The sequence below is a fragment of the Erythrolamprus reginae genome, chromosome 1 (assembly GCF_031021105.1).
Source record: "Erythrolamprus reginae isolate rEryReg1 chromosome 1, rEryReg1.hap1, whole genome shotgun sequence".
Classification (NCBI taxonomy): domain Eukaryota; kingdom Metazoa; phylum Chordata; class Lepidosauria; order Squamata; family Dipsadidae; genus Erythrolamprus; species Erythrolamprus reginae.
The window spans coordinates 107,813,939-107,831,250 of NC_091950.1; the positions used below are offsets into that span (position 1 = coordinate 107,813,939).

At 39.6% G+C, this 17,312-nt stretch overlaps 1 protein-coding gene across 2 annotated transcripts in view; it reads right to left on the reverse strand.

The window, feature by feature from the left end:
* The window catches only part of NADSYN1 (NAD synthetase 1), a 40,499-nt gene that overhangs the window by 21,287 nt on the left and 1,900 nt on the right, over positions 1 to 17,312 (reverse strand). For both annotated transcript variants that reach the window (XR_011559892.1, XM_070761715.1), the window contains exons 2-11: positions 16,668 to 16,728; positions 14,942 to 15,058; positions 13,875 to 13,928; positions 11,364 to 11,453; positions 9,873 to 9,924; positions 7,651 to 7,739; positions 6,619 to 6,736; positions 3,854 to 3,985; positions 2,640 to 2,714; positions 2,333 to 2,457 (exon numbers count right to left, since the gene is read on the reverse strand). Coding sequence is in view for 1 of the 2 variants with exons in the window: in XM_070761715.1 (XP_070617816.1) it covers positions 2,333 to 2,457; positions 2,640 to 2,714; positions 3,854 to 3,985; positions 6,619 to 6,736; positions 7,651 to 7,739; positions 9,873 to 9,924; positions 11,364 to 11,453; positions 13,875 to 13,928; positions 14,942 to 15,058; positions 16,668 to 16,728 (913 nt within the window). In the remaining variant the exon portion in view is untranslated. The remainder of the gene's footprint in view (positions 1 to 2,332; positions 2,458 to 2,639; positions 2,715 to 3,853; positions 3,986 to 6,618; positions 6,737 to 7,650; positions 7,740 to 9,872; positions 9,925 to 11,363; positions 11,454 to 13,874; positions 13,929 to 14,941; positions 15,059 to 16,667; positions 16,729 to 17,312) is intronic.

Here is a 17,312-nt window from a genome sequence, read left to right on the forward strand (position 1 = left end):
AGCATAATCATGTAGGATTACTCAGAAGAAATTCCAAACAGCCTAGGTTTTAGTCCAAGTTCTTGTGCCCTCGCTGCAGCTGAAGGTTCATACCCCAAATGAAAATTTCTTCCTTCAAGAAAATATAGTTTCTAGAGGCATATGATATAATAGGGCAGAGTTCCCCAATGTTACCACTTTGCAGACCAATAGGAGGAGGGGATGATTTACACAATGGTTGACAAGAGCACAAAGATGGAGTGCTTTTTTCACACATTTGCTCGCTGCTCGCCCAAGTGAGGATGCATATGTATGCATGCATGCTAGCTGTTTCCACGGCGCTGTTTCCGTGACTCACTAGTGGGTCACGGCCCGCTGGTTGGGTAACCCTACCATAGGACATCATTTTATGCAAATTTCTTTTGGGAACCTTTATGGATTATGTAGACACTAGTTTTGTAGTTAAAATTAGTTTTGTAGGCAAACCCTTAGTTTTAATAAGGACATTTAGCTAAGAGAAGAGGATATTTCCTCTCTCCTAATTCTGTGTATAAAGTCATTCCAAGGAAAATTTAACAGAATAACTTTATTGTCACTTTGAGTGTACCCTAATCGGCATACATTAAAATGAAATTGTGTTGCATACATCTCTTTCCATCTCCAATATACGCTGCATAAACATAACTAACTAACTAACTAACTAACTAACTAACTAACTAATGAACGAACGAAAGAAAGAAAGAAAGAAAGAAAGAAAGAAAGAAAGAAAGAAAGAAAGAAAGAAAATAAACCCACCCACCAACCAACCAACACAAAAGTATGCATATACCCACATATATTATATGACATAGAGCAGTGTTTCCCAACCTTGGCAACTTGAAGATATCTGGACTTCAACTCCCAGAATTCCCCAGCCAGCATTTGCTGGCTGGGGAATTCTGGGAGTTGAAGTCCAGATATCTTCAAGTTGTCACGGTTGGGAAACACTGACATAGAGGAACAACAGTATCTAGTTTGGATGTATTCATGTATATGGCAAGAAAAACAAATCTTACGAGTTTACCAGACAGATGGCATAGGGAGCAAAGCTTTTACGGAATCTGTAAGTCCTGTTAGAAATACTTCTAAACCTCCTCCCGGAAGGGAGCAAAAGAAACAGACTGTGAAGTGGGCGTGTTGGCTCTCTAACAACGCTTTGAACTCTAAGCACATAGCTCTGATAAGCCATATCTTGAATGACAGGACGTCATTTCCATAATTTCTCATCTGTCCTTATCACTCTCTGAATGGATTTTATCTCTGAGGCATGGCATCTGCCAAACCAAACAGTGATGTAATTTGTTAAAACGCTCTCAATCATGCTTCTGTAGAAAGTGTCCAGGACAGAAGGAAAAAGATGTGATCTCTTCATCCAAGGTAGGAAATGCAGGTGTTGGTTTGCACACTTCACCAAACATGGTATGTGGATAAACCAGTTCAGATTGTTAGTTATCTGCACCCCCAGATGTCAGGGTTCCAAGTAACATCCCCCCAAAGAAAGAAAATTCTGAGGCTTCAATTTCCCCAAATTAAATTTCCATTTTATTAGAGATATCATATTAGGTATTACACTAACTTACTAAATCCTCTACCAATTCTGAGTATATGCTGCTATGTCCCTCTGCTATGTCCGCCTCCCCTCCCTATAGCTTCCAGCCATATGTCCTTAGTACAGTGGTACCTCGTGATACGAACCCCTCGTGATACGAACCCCTCGTGATACGAACCCCTCGTGATACAAACCCGGGGTTTGGAAATTTTTGCCTCTTCTTACGAATTTTTTTCGGCTTACGAACCCACCGCAGATCGCAAAATGGCGTTCCGCTGGGCGGCGCCGCCCGGCTGTCACCTTTTAAAACAGCCGGGGGGGCTTCTCGGCGTTCTCCCGAACCCGAACTTTTCGGGTTCGGGTTCCGAAGGCCGCCGAGAAGCGCCGCCGCCCAGCTGTCACCTTCTAAAACAGCCGGGTTCGACATTCGGGAGGACGCCGAGAAGCCCCCCGGGTGTTTCAGAAGGTGACAGCCGGGCAGTGGTACTTCTCGTCGGCCTCCCGAACCTGAAAAGTTCGGGAGAACGGCGAGAAGTCCCCCAGCTGTTTTAAAAGGTGACAGCCGGGCAGCGGTGCCTAGCGGAGCGCCATTTTGTGATTTTTTTTCCCTTTGCACGCATTAATCACTTTTACATTGTTTCCTATGGGAAACAATGTTTCGTCTTACGAACTTTTCGCCTTACGAACCTACTTCCGGAACCAATTAAGTTCGTAAGACAAGGTACTACTGTACAGGCAAAGTCACACATAACCCATTTTGCCTACCTAATCTCTTCCTCAGGACTATGATACTTCCAGTGGATAGGTTCACTTGTAGGTGTGCATATATCATCGGAATCTGACAATGCAAAGTTTACTTTTCTTCTAGGATAAGGAGTCACTTTGCTTGCCTGGTAAAATAAAAAAATAAAAATAGTCACACTACACAGACAATATAATGTTTTCCAACAAAAGCAATGTATCTGACAATTCTGCTTTATGCCCATTGCTTGTAAATGTGTGTTATGCCTGAAACACATTGTTAAACTTATTCTTTCATTTATAAATGAAAACACAAACAAGAAATTCTTACTGCTAAGTTTCGGGACGATATTTCTGCTCTATAACTTCTGACGTCTTCTAAATCCAAAGTGGCAATGAGGACTTCCTTTAAAAAAGTGGCAGAAATTAATGTCTTTCTCAGTGCAATATTTTCGATACAATTTTTCACTAGAGGTCTAGTGCAATTGTAGTTACATAGTTTATCTAAGAGGCACAGAAGCACGTTAAGCTTTTTTAACCACACTGACATTGATAAAAGTTCCTGTTATGCACCAAACCTCATAGATAGGAGCATTCGTTGAATATCGTAATGCAGTGTTTCCCAACCTTGGCAACTTGAAGATATCTGGACTTCAACTCCCAGAACTCCCCAGCCTGCATTCGCTGGCTGTGGAATTCTGGGAGTTGAAGTCCAAATATCTTCAAGTTGCCAAGGTTGGGAATCACTGCCGTAATGTATATTAACCAACATTATCAAGCATTCCACCCACCTCCTAGAGCATTACCATGTCATCCAGTGAAAACTGACATCCTTGAGCAACTGTAGCACCATTCATAGATATCATGGATAAGAAATCCCAAAGAGCCTAGGTTTTATTCCAAGTTCTGGTACCCTCACTGCAGCTGAAGCTTCTTAACGTAAATGAAAATTCCTTCCTTCAAGGAAAGCTAATTTCCAAAGGCATATGATACCGTAGGTCAGAGTTCCCCACAATGTTTCCGCTTTGCAGACCAGCAAGAAGAGGGGATGGTTCACACAAGTGGCTGACAAGCGCACACAATGTGTGTGCACACATTTGCTCGCTGCTTGCCCAAGTGAGGATGTGCACGCGTGCATGCTTGCCAGCTATTTCCATGGCTCAGCTGCAAACCCCTCACAGCCCCTCACTAGTGGCCCATGGCCCACTGGCTGGGTACCCCTATACCAGAGGTAGGCAAAGTTGGTTCTTCTATGACATGTGGACTTCAACTCCCAGAATTCCTGAGCTAGCATGATTGGCTCAGGAATTCTGGGATATGAAGTCCACAAGTCATAGAAGAGCCAACTTTGCATACCCCTGCCCGATACCTCTAATATAAAAAAGTTCTATAGTTTATATTGGAGCACTTTGAGCTTATTTAACTCCACTGATATAGATAAAGTTGCTGTTATACGCCAATCCTCACAGATAGAAGTATTAGTTGAATAGTGTAATGTATATTAACCAACATTATTAAGCATTGCACCCCCTGCGAGAGCATTACCATGTCATCCAGTGAAAATTGATGTCCTTGAGCAACTGTAGCACCATTCATAGATATCATGGCACATCCATCATAATACAAGCGGTCACCATCACAGCCTTTCTGGTTTGCCAATACGTAGATTCCTCCATTCTGGAAAAAGATGTATATTAGTGTAAATGCATGTGTTGCTAATTACAACAACCTTTTTACTGTACATTTAAACAGCAGAGGAACTGTTTGGAAATCTTATTTAGGATAGTTATTTGGGCCATCGCTGAAACAATATGACCATTCAGGGACACAGTAGTATTGACGTTTACACGAAAGCAAGCCTGTACGTGCCAAAAATGCATTTTACCACATCAGAACAATCATGACTCTTTTTTTAAGATTTGGAGTCCTTTGATACAATGCAAAACTGCAACTACAACCAGTTATTTTTCTACAGAGAGATGATTTCTGGTGACAGAACTGTAAGAAGTTATAAGGAGAAAATGTACTGGAACTGATAAATGCCACAGTGTCTTGTTTCCACAGAGCCTTAGATGGCAACAAGGACTCAGGTGGTGCCTTCCTTGAGACATGATAACAATATTTTTTTAAAAAAAATTAGCACATATAATGTAAAAATATGCCAAGAATATACCATATTTTTGGAGTGTAAAACACACCATTTTACTCCTCAAAAGAGGTTGGAAACTTGGGTGCGTCTTATACACCAAATCTAGCCCCACCCAGCCAACCCTACCCTTTGGTCTCTGCCTCTCAGCAATTTACCTCCTTGCAGCGAGCAGCCCAGAGCCTGATTAGCACAAGCCACTGATTATATGCCTCCTGACCTTCAGATGATGGATTGAAGCTTCAGGCAAGCCCCCATGCTAAAATGAAAGTGAAACTAAAGCTGCACAGAGACAAATTACTGGCATGGAGAAGCAAGGCAGAATTTTATTTTCCTTTGCTAATCAGACTGTGCTGAAATTGGCTGTTTGTTGTTTGCTGCAAGGAAACACTGTAAGTCAATAACTATAAATGCCTATAACAGTGATGGCGAACCTTTTTCCCCTCGGGTGCCAAAAGAATATGGGTGTGTGCTATCATGCATGTGAGAGTGCTCTCACCCATAATTCAATGCCTGGAGTGAGCGAAAACAGCTTCCCCCACCCTCTGGAGGCCTTCTGGAGGCCGGAAATGGCCTGTTTCTCAACTTCTGGTGGGCCCAGTAGGCTCATGTTTCCCCCTTCCCAGACTGCAAAGGCTTCCCTGGAGCAGGGGGAGGGTAAAAATGCCACCCCCCTCCCCAGAGGCTCTCTGGAAGCCAAAAATACCCTCTCAGAGCCTCTGTATGATCCCAAAATCAGCTGGTCGACATACACGTGCATGTTGGAGCTGAGCTAGGACAACAGCTAGCGTGCCAGCAGATATGGCTCCGCGTGCCACCTGTGGCACCCGGAGCCATAGGTTCGCCATCACTGCTTTAGAATGTTCAATTAGATTTATTTTTTAAAGACTGCTTTATTCTTGTCCTAGGCAACTTAACAAAATGAAGAAGCTTGATTTGAAGACACCCAATGCAATTCTATCTTATTTTAAATAGTAGAGAATAACTATACTTCCAGAAAGCCACATCAATTTTAACAGGAGTATAATACTGTACAGTACAGATTATACTGTAAAAGTATAATCTGAAATGTAGCAGTGGTCCTCTTTAATATTAAGATAAGGCAGCTGAATTAAACCCTGACTTAATCCTGTTTGGAGTAGATCTATTTAAATAATTGGGAGGAGTTAATGTGACTACATTTAAGAAAACTTGCTGGCTTTAATATACTGCCATAATGTGCATTTTTCCAATTCTTTGCTGTTTCTATGGGTCAGACACACGCACGCACAGAAATGCACACCAAACAGTGTACAGTGATCCCTCGAGTATCGCGAGGGTTCCGTTCCAAGACCCCTCGCGATAATCGATTTTTCGCGATGTAGGGTTGTGGAAGTAAAAACACCATATGCGCATGCGCACCCTTTTTTTTCATGGCCGCGCATGCGCAGATGGTGGAGTTTGCGTGGGCGGCAGGGAAGATCCAGGGAAGGTTCCTTCGGCCGCCCAGCAGCTGATCTGCTCGGCAGCGCAGCAGCAGCGAGCAGACGAAGATCGGGGTTTCCCCTTTGCGTGGGCGGCGGGGAAACCCCGATCTTCGTCTGCTCGCTGCTGCTGCGGCCGCCCAGCAGCTGATCTGCTCGGCAGCGCAGCAGCAGCGAGCAGACGAAGATCAGGGTTTCCCCGCCGCCCACGCAAAGGGGAAACCCCGATCTTCGTCTGCTCGCTGCTGCTGCGCTGCCGAGCAGATCAGCTGCTGGGCGGCCGAAGGAACCTTCTCTGGGTCTTCCTCGCTGATGCCCCCGCTCGCCCGCCCGCCCGCCCGCCGCCCGCCAGCAAGAGGGGGATAGAGAAAGAGAGAGAAGGAAAGAAAGAGATGAGAGAGGGAGGAAGAGAGTGTGAGAGAGGAAGAAGCAAGATAGAGAAAGAGAGAGAGAAAGAAAGATGAGAAAGGAAGGAAGAGAGTGACGTCATCGGGTGGGAAAAATCGCGATATAGCGTTTCGCGAAGAACGAGATCGCGAAAATCGAGGGATCACTGTATATCATCTATGTTGGTTCCTGGAAGGCAAATTGTTTTTGCCTTCCAGGAACCAGCACAGATTTGTTTTTTCCTTCTTTTCCTCCACCCAAACTAAGATACTTCTTATACTCCAGTGCATCTTATACTCTGAAAGATATGGTACCTTTGCTGTTGCAGAATTTACCAACTCCACTCGGGTGTGTGCTTTTCTTAACATGTGGTGACTTGCAGAGGAATTTGTGAAGATTTCCACACCATCAATTCCCATTTCAATGTGAGGGCTATAAAATAAATAGCAAGCAAATAAATAGCTTGTCTCCATGCTATCCAAAAGTTTTATTTTACTATTGTGACACACCACAAAAGAGTAAAAGAACTCAGAAGTTAATGGAATTTGTAAGCAACTAAATCAGCAGGAACTTATTTATTTATTTATTTGATTTGTATGCCGCCCCTCTCCGCAGACTCAGAGATATAACTGATCATAGTATAATTTTGGATATTATTATCCCAAAATTCAGCATGGCCGTAACTTCAAATAGTCACTGAATAAGTCAAGGGCTACTTGTACATTACATCCTAATTGTAAAATTATGAGTATATTTGGCTTTTTTGCAATTGTCCTGATATTAAGAAGTAACGAAAAATAAGAATCCTCTGAAGGTGGTATTAACGCATAGAAATATTTTATTTATTTATTTATTTATTCGATTTTTATGCCGCCCTTCTCCTTAGATTCAGGGCAGCTTACAACATGTTAGCAATAGCACTTTTTAACAGAGCCAGCATATTGTCCCCACAATCTGGGTCCTCATTTTACCCACCTCGGAAGGATGAAAGGCTGAGTCAACCTTGAGCTGGTGATGAGATTTGAACCGCTGACCTTCAAAATTGCAGTCAGCTTCAGTGGCCTGCAGTACAGCACTCTACCTGCTGCGCCACCCCGGCTCATATTTATTTAGCATCAATCTATATCCCTAATAATTATGACATTTCTATTTGTGAACAAACATATTTGCATGGTAATCTGGCAAGCTCTGGTTTTTTGCATGCTGTTTTAGCAAAGCCCTGAGGAAAAAATTATTGTAAAGTTCAAAATAAGGCACTGAGGAAAAAAATATTCAATTTTTTTGAATACAGAAATTAGCGCGCTTCTAAACAAACCATAGAGAACACAAAAGCCTATCCCTTTTACCTGGTTGGTATCCATAATTCTTCACAGATTTCAGTCCCTATGCAAGTATCCAAAGTTGCTAGTACTGCATCACCAAATGGAACACTTTCCTAAGATAAAGAAAGAATGGGGGGTAAGCCATCAGAGGTTTAAATAAAAGGAATCCATAACTGGAAACAGGGTCAATAGAAAGGAAGGCATTTGTGTCAAGTGTGATTAAGACATAGAGAGTATACTCAATATCCAAATGCACGAAAAATAGCTTGTCAGTTAGAAACATTTGAGCAATAAATAACTGAAAAGATGTTGGGCAAAGCGGAAAGAAAATGAAATACTTGGTTGCAGGTATTTTAGCCAAGATTCTGAGTAGTGTCTAAAATCATAAAACCTAAAAATAATTACCGTATTTTTTGATGTATAAGACTCACCTTTTTACTTCAAAAAGGTGCGACAAAAACCGGGTGCGTCTTATACACCAAACATTGGGTTGTGGTCAGCGGTGGCAGTGGCTGTCCCCGAGGCTGCCCGGCAGTCCTCGGCTGGAGGCCAGCAGCTAGGCCTGGAGATGAGTGGGGCACGTGGCAGCAGCTTTGGAGAAGCAGGTGGGCATACCCTCAATGCATCCAGCAGGCGGAGGAGTGCACAGGATGGCTTCGATCATCTGATGGGATGGGGCTCAGCTCCATCAGCCCCAGCCCAATCTCCCACCTTCAGGGGCACCTTTGGGAGGGCGCAGCGGTTGGCGAAGGTGCAGCGGTTGGCGAAGGCGCTCAGAGCAAAGCTGCCTCAGCTCAGGAATTCCAGAGCTGGTGCCCTCTGCTTGGAGCACCTTCGCCGACCGCTGCGCCCTCCCAAAGGCGCCCCCTGAAGGCGGGAAATTGGGGTGGAGGCTGATGGAGCCAATCCCCATCCCGCCGGATGATTGAAGCTGCCCTGCGTGCTCCTATGCCGGCTGGATGCGTTGAGGGGATGACCATCCGTTTCTCCGAAGCTGCTGCCGTGTGCCCTGCCTCGCCTGCCCGGCGGTGGGCGTTCCTCCCGGGGTCCCTGCCAGCATTGCCCCCAGTTCAGATGCCCGCCTCGGAAGCCCAGGATCCATGTGCAAGTCTGGAAAAACAATGCCCCCTCAGGAGCAGCCTTGTCACGCAGTCCTCTAGCCGAGAGCTACTTTTCTGGACGACCAATCTTCTCCAGCACGAGCAGATGGAAGGAGACGGCTTACTTCACCCAGCGAGGGAAAGAGGCAAGGTGGTGGTGGAGGAGGAGCTGTGGCTATAGCCACAGGTTGTTTCTCTTTACCTGCCAGGCCGGCATGGGATCTCTGCTGACCTCTGGGGCGGCGCAACTGTGTCCCATTTTATTTCCCCAAAGTTTTGGGGTGGGGAGGGGAGCCATTATTTCTCTGCAACCCTCCATCCCCATCCCCACTTTCTTGCCCTCCTTGGAAAACTTTTCATGCTGGAGGAAAAGTGAGCTGCACACACACACACACACACACACACACATGTGGCAATGTTTTCCAACCTCGGCAAGCGGCATGTGTGTGCATAGCTCACTTTTCCTCCCGCATGAAGCTTTCAAGAGGGGCAAGAAAGTTGGGGGGAGGTTTGCAGAGCAATAATGGCTCCACTCCCAAAACTTCGGGGAAATAAAATGCCTGCCTGATCCAACAGAAGTGGGTACTGTAATTGCTTCCCCCCAAGATGCGAGGAGAAACTCTCGAAAGATCTTTTTTTTTGTCACCCTTCTCACCTGGAAAAGAGCAGTGCTGCAACTGAAACTCAACCTTGGAGGAAGTTCAGCACGCAAAACAGAGTGAGGGAGGCAGCATTTTTTCAGTGGCGTCAGTGTGCCATAATAAATCAATCCCACTCTTTAATGCTAAAAGATCCATGACAATATGCTGTTTTATTATTGCTGTTAGCCGCCCCGAGTTTCTGGAGAGGGGCGGCATACAAATCCAATCAATCAATCAATCAATCAATCAATCAATAAAATAAAATAAAATAAAATAAAATAAAATAAAACAAAATAAAAGTTAAGAGAAATGAAGCAAGACTAAAAATTATTGGTTATACAATTGCAATTCCAAAGAGGCTAAGAAAATCTAACTTGGTGTCTCCCCAAGTACTTAGCCTACAACTCTAAGAATTCCCAGAGAGGAAAGACCTGGATTACCTTTCAGCCATTTACCTAGTCTTTCAGAAAATGACATTCTTGAATCCAGGATAAAGGAATATTACCTGAGATGTAATCTCTTGGATCATTCTTGGAAGAAAATATTCTTCTACTTGCCTAGTAAAGAAAAAGAAATTCAAACACTTTCGGGTAATACCATATGCAACTTCCCTGTAATTCTTAAGTACGTACTGTTCAGTTTTTGCAAGGTGATATCAGAGCTTGCATTTGCGGGAGCTAGACTGTTTGTGCTGAAGGAGCAAACCAATCCAGCCAGCCCACCAACTCAACCAGCCAGCCACAAACCAATAGAAATGGAGTTGAAGTCTTCAATGAAACAGAGCAGCAGTAGGAAGTTGTGGAAAAATATATTTACTTCTTTATACTATTACTACTACTGTCTATACTATACATACAATAAACTAGTATCTTACTAGTACCTTGCTACAACTATCTTAGTTCAATAACTCACAGGAACCAACTTTTACAGTGTTACAGCTTCTTCAAAGCATACTTCCACAAACAGCAACAGCACACAGATAACAGTGAACAGAGAAAAAGAGCCGGGAGCTCTTGCCTAGTTAAATACTTTTCACATAATTGCTAGGTTGCTGCACACTCAACTGCCTTTGAATGACTCAGCATTCTTACCTGAGGTCTACTTTCTGCATTATGATATTACCTAGGGATTTTAAAATTTCTGACAGGTGACTCCTTTACCTATAGTATTGTTGCCCTCAATTGGGATATCTTTGTTAAAGATCAAATCCTGGTAAGATCATAAAGGTTTTTCTATCTCTGCAGTTTGGGCCTTATTTCTGTTGCACTGTGCATGCACAAAATGGCAGATGGAATTTGGGGGATGTAGAATACGTTTTTTGAAGTTCAGTGCTACATCATCTGCAAAATGTACCCTTTTTTTCAGTGGATAAAAAGTGTTGCCCTTAGATCATTCACAACTCACTGTAAGCCATTTGTGGACAACATTACTATCCTAGAGGTGCAGCTGACAGGTTCCTTCAGCACCATATTGAAACATCTCCACATAGCAAACAAATTCTATATAGACAGATGGTTTGAGTGGAACACCTCTATTACCAGCCAGGCAGGTTGCTCTGTAGGAAGAGACCAGTTGCTGTGAGGAGCCATGGGAAGCTAACCCAATTAGATCCATCAAAAGTGAGTGAGATGGATGAGCACATACTGTTATAAACTAGAGAAAATCTCCTATAATGCCACAAGCACAACCAGATCTCAGTTATCATTGTTTGCATAGAATAATGTAGTCAAAGTTTGTTTACATTATTCTATGCAAGTTAAAACTATTAGAATCTACAGTGTCTTGCAAAGCTATTATATTATTGCAGATCTGCTATCATTTAACATGTTTATCAATAATGGCATAGAATACAGGGATGCTAATATCCTAAACATTTTCTAAAATAGCAATGTCTTCTGAATAATCATTTCATGCAGATTTACAGTGGCAAAAATTAAAGACAACCCAAATGTTTAGATTAATTTGGATAGAAACCTATATAAGGAAGAGAAGTTACCGTAATTTATTCCAAGGAGTGAACCATCTCATTTCTCGATAGTTTCCAGAATTTGCTAATGCTATCTTCGGCCGTATCAGAAGAATTTTTCTTGATCAAACCAAAAAGTAAACTTATTACAAGCATATACTATGTAAACAAGAAAAAAGAGACTTGTTTTAAATCATAACTTACCATATTTGAAAAATATCAAATCCACTGAAAGAGAGTCAAAAAAAAAAATCTAGGCTATGTGAACATAATTATAACAAGAAGCCTTGATTCTAGCCATGCCATACTTCTGGTTACATCTAGTTCTGGACAACATAATTTAAGAATACTGGCACAGAACCATTTTCCAGTGGAGATCTCTCTCTGTGTCTCTCTCTCCTGTCTGCTAATTGTGTCCAGTTCAAAAAGTTGGTTGTCACTTATAAAGGCCCAGATATCTACAGAACCATTTACTTCATCAGGATCTGTCCCATGGCAGACTACTTAGAATCCCTACTGCATATAAAGTTATGTAGGGGGATAGTGTGCCTTCTCTGGAGTTGCTTCAACGTTCTGAAATATTTTGCCTCCTGCAAAAGAAACACCTCCTTGTCTTTTAAGTTATTTAAAAGCAGTTTGTTCTGTTGGACACTCTAAAGCAGACCTGGGCAAGATGCAACCCAAGGGCCGGATGCGGCCCGCCCGCTGTCTGTGACCGGCCCACGGAGGTTGGTCCAATTTTTCTAGATGAGAACCAGGTGTTCAAGATATAATATACAGTATAGGGTAATATATAATTATATATATAATATATAATATACAGTAATATATAATTGTGCTATTGCTAACGTGTTGTAAGCCACCCTGAGTCTAAGGAGAAGGGCGGCATAAAAATCGAATAAATAAATAATAAATAAATAAATATAATATAATTAACTCAGTTCTACCCAATAATATACAGTATTGGGTAGAACTGAGTTAATTATATTAGTCCGGCCCTCTAAAACCATCCCAATTTCTCATGCGGCCCTATGGCGAAATTAATTGCCCACCCCTGCTCTAAAGCCTCATGCAAGTCTCTAATAGGCTGAAATTATTTACTCCAGTTTTCAAAGCTGCCTAAATTTATCTTGCTTTTCCAGCTATCTCCTTCTCCATCTCTCAAAAACTCCAACAACAGCTTTCTTTCCCACATTTCAATTTTCTCTCCCTCTCTGTTTTTTTAAAAACATGTTTTATTTGCAGTTTTCTTTTCATAAATATTTTTGGATAGTGCACTGACAGAGCCAAATCTTTTTTAAAAAACACTAACAATAATACAAATAAGTATGTGTAATCCTAAATCTTCCAACTTCAACAATACTGTTCTCTCTTTATAATTCTTTATCATTTTTCCCACTAATTCATTTAAACACAAAATTTCTTTGCACAAATTCTTTGTATTTGTTATCCCCTATTAAATTACTAATATTTAATATTTTAAGAATTACTATATTTCAGAATATTCCAAATGTGTAGGGTTACTAATAAAGCTAAATATTAACAATATTTAATAAATCTCAGCAGTGTATCTCAAAATCCCTTTGAGCTGGTGGTAAGATTTGAACTGTGAACTACAGCTAGCTGAACTGCTGAACTATAGCTAGCTGAAGTAGCCTTCAATGCTGTACTCTAACCATTGCGCTACCCTGGCTTATTGTTCTTTAAAAGATTCACACACACTTTTTAACATCAAGAATATTTCTTCATATGCCTCTATCATCCCCTGTAAATCCATTTTATAACAATTTAATAAAAATTACTCAGTATATTTCTATAGCTCCAATGTTTCAATATTTAAAAAATCCTGCTAAATAAAATTGCATCAATCCCATAATTATGTACATGTACTTCCAAAACCCAGGTATTAAAATTCTTTAGTGATTTATAGCCTTATAGTTTTCCAATTATATATCTTCCCAATTGTTCAAATGTTAAAGTCTTATTTAACTTTCCTTCTTCCCCCCCCCCCCCATCACCTTTCTTCTTTTGTCTCATAAAATGTTCTGGTAAATAACATCAGTAGTCAAAATACAAATTAATCCACTAGATTCTTCTAATCCACGATCCAGTCCAGCACAAATCTTACAATCCTGGTTGTTCCAGGTTGTGACTGTTAAAATGGCCATTGTCCCTGCTGCCATTCGGGGGAGCTTGCTTTGGACCTAACAAGGAATTGTGAGTTTCTCATGATTAGCAAAATGCCTTTCCTTCCTTTACCCTGCTATTTTCCAGCCATTCTCACGGTGACATTGTCTACTTTCTCTCCCTCTCTTAATGTGAAAAGTCTCAGTATGTGCATTAAAAGCATCATTATTTCAACCCCAATTTTTCTCAGGCTTCAGATTATCAGTTCCAGGCAGAGCTTGACTATCTGTGATCACGGGACAAGATGGAAGACAGTGTTTGTTTGTTTTTTGATTGATTGATTGATTTTCATAGCTGGCCAACTCAATCAAGTGACTCTAGGCAGCTTACAAAACAGTATTTCTAATTACTTACTTGTTTAGAAAAATTACTCTACAGTTGTAACGAACATTCCGGTGCATAATAGGCCTAAAGAAATAAAGATATTAAGTTATACATTTCCTTATTTAAAATTGGATTCTTTCTTTTCAAGAATATAAAATATATGATTTTGGATTGCATTCAAATTTTTGTTTCTTACCAGGTGCAAGAAATATTTTTCATTTCTTCATTTCAATTCAATCTCATATTGTAATATGAGTTTATTACAAAATATTGCAAAATATCTGTTGGCATTACTGCCATCTATTGTATACAAGTAGGATATTGTATATAAGTAGCATGTTGCTGGATTACTGTTTCCATTTTATTTTTATTTACTAAAATGTTAATCTTTTAAACTATCTTGTTTGTTATTATAAAACAGTCTTCACATGTTTACTACTGAAAATATAGCTTTTCATCAAGTGGTCTACTGTAAATCTTATTCTTCCTTGAACCTCCAATGCACTTTAAAATACTAATTGGTTTTCTTCTAAAATATCTCTTTATGTTTTACTGCAATGATCAGAATACTGATATTATCAACCCTTACAGCACTAGGCACCTTAATCTAGAAAGCACAAATAATCTCAACATCTGACTCTCCTAATTCTGCGATATTGTAGATTACAAAATTTTACCTAAAGCTTGGACTCTGATTGCCAACATTACTACCTTTTTCATGTTTGAAAATAAAAATTCTCTCAAACTGAGATGACTACATGGACAGTAACATTTAGGCAGCAATAAGAAATGGTTTGCCACAGTCTTTTGCATTAATTCTTTTTAAACTTCCTGTCTAAACAAGAGTTTTGGAATTTCCTGATTATCAAAGTACTAACTAGGTCTGGCTTTGCTACCTTTTTCATGGTAAACTATATACTGTACCTGATATAACATTTTTCTACCTTTAACATATATTTGAAGAAAGATAATACTTGAAATGTTCATCTCATAAAGAAAACAATCTTTTAACTAGCTAACTTCGTTAGAAGCTAACATTGCTGGCATATCTTTCCTAATAAATGTCTCACTGTGCAGTCAAGTAATAACACACTTACATCCCAACATCACATATTATGTCCTGAGTGCCAGGAAATTCCAAAAGCTTAGCCAAAACTTGAAATGAATGTAACAATATATCGGATTCATAATAATGATCTGCACAGCCATAACCACTGAAAAATAAAATAAAAAGAGAAATGAATTACAACAAAACATCACAGTTTATTTGCATTTTTCTAAATTAATATATCAATAGAAGTACTGTACTTTCATTCACCTTATGTACATAATAATAATGCAGAATTAATTTATATATGTCTACACATTTAAATATGTTCATGTTTCAGAGAAAATAGTAAGGTGTAACAAAATATGTTGCTGGATTACTATTTCCATTTTATTCTTATTACTAAAATATTTAAACTAAAATAACTAAATAATAACTAAAACTCTCTGGACAGTTTATAAGAAAATACACTAAACATCTGAATGAAATCACAAGTGTTAGGTATGCATGCCCCCCATCTCCTTAAGGTCCACTCTGACTGATTTAATGTGTAAATTATTTAATGCAATAAGCCTTGCAAACAAAATGTCTGAATTTCTTCTGCTCTTGAACATGTCCGTGTTCGACTTCATTTTTATTTGTGAGACCTGGTTGAACAATCTTTTATCATGTTTTTCAGTCAGATCATGAAAATCGCAGAGGTGGTAAGTGTTGCAATTTTTTGCAAAAAGTCTCTAGGATTGAAAAAGATTAATGTTACTCCCGATCTTGCTTTTCCAAAGTCCATTGTTTGCGACCTATCTGTAAATACTACAGTTCACTTCCTTGTTATGTTATAGAGCCCCTGATTGTGATCTTGGCCATATAAATGAATGGCCAATTCATATGAATGAATTGAAAGGTCTAATTTTGGTATCAAACTTTTGCTAATGTGGATGTAATTAAAAGCAATGTTCCTTTTGGGAAATTAGTCTCATATTGCCTCATTTTAAACCAGATCCCCTTATAGAATTCATCCATGGTCTAGTAGAATGGAATTTATAGTCTACCAACATCTGGAATACCATAATATTGACTGATTCTTTTTTTAATTAAAATCTCATTTCTAATAATTTGTCTTGAAATACACCTCCAATACCAAACTACAGTATTGCAATTTCCATATGATTTTTTCTGATTATATAAAGATAAATTTATACATCTTACCCCTACCATTAAATAATTAACTACCACAATGAACCATTCTAAACCATTCTATAAAAAGAAGATACTAATTTTGTTACATTGAATGGAATAAAATAGATTTTAAGTACATTATATCCCTCATATTTCCAGATAGCCCTCTTGAGATCTATCAGGTTTTATGCCCCACTTCATTTTTCATTTAAAAAAGGAAAAGAAAATGCATGTTGAAAAGTACAAGCCTCTAACATCTTAATTTCCATAAATACCTCTGGATTCCAAATGTTGTTAAATAAATAAGAATGCACAGGTGCAGCTCAGTGCTAAGATTAGAGGTGTGGCTGTATGGCCAAAGAAAGGCTGAGTTAATAAAAATTGGTAATAAATCTTGGGGTGGAGGCTTACAGGGTGCCAGATAGTATCTTGACCAATTGGCTCCATTTATCTAATTAGGTCTCTCCAATAGGAATTTTGCGACTGTGTAAGCACCTCCCCCAATAGCCATCTTATAAATTTCAAAATCTGAAATGTACTCAGCATCCCTAAAAGGTTGAGGGTTACTGGTTTATACAAACAAGTTGGGAATTACTAACCAAATTTCAAGTTCTGGGCCGAGTCGATACCTTGCTCCTTTTTCTTTAGCAATTTCAATACCTAGGAGATTAAATTATCATTTTTATTCATCTACAATATGTTGTTAGAGAAAGTTTCCTATGCTTTGAAATATAGGTAGTGTTATATGTATCCTTTGATTTTGCAAAGCAAAATATTTGAGTACTAAATGAGACTGAGAACACAAAACAATTGAGATTTTCAGGACCCTTTTATAACCAAGTTCCTAATTCTCATACTTTGTAAAAGCAAATTCTTAGCTCAGAGAACAGGTAAGTTTAAAGATTTCTTGTAGATTCAAATAGTATAACAAAGCTGTTTTCACACCGTATTGCTAGCAGAGCTAGAATAATAAAAAAATATGTAATTTTTCATAACTCATATTCTTGCAGGCAAAATATATTTCAACACACCACATCCATTTATTACCCTGTACATAACTCTCTCTCGGCCCAATTCACCTCACAGGCTGATAGTTGTAGGGAAAAATAGAAGGAGAAAAATGTGCAACCTTTTGTTATTTGTAAAAATAACAAAGGCAGGATACAAATAAATAAAACGAAAAAATAATTATAATGCAATGCTACACAATATAGAATACTTGCACAACAAGAAAATGTTATGGA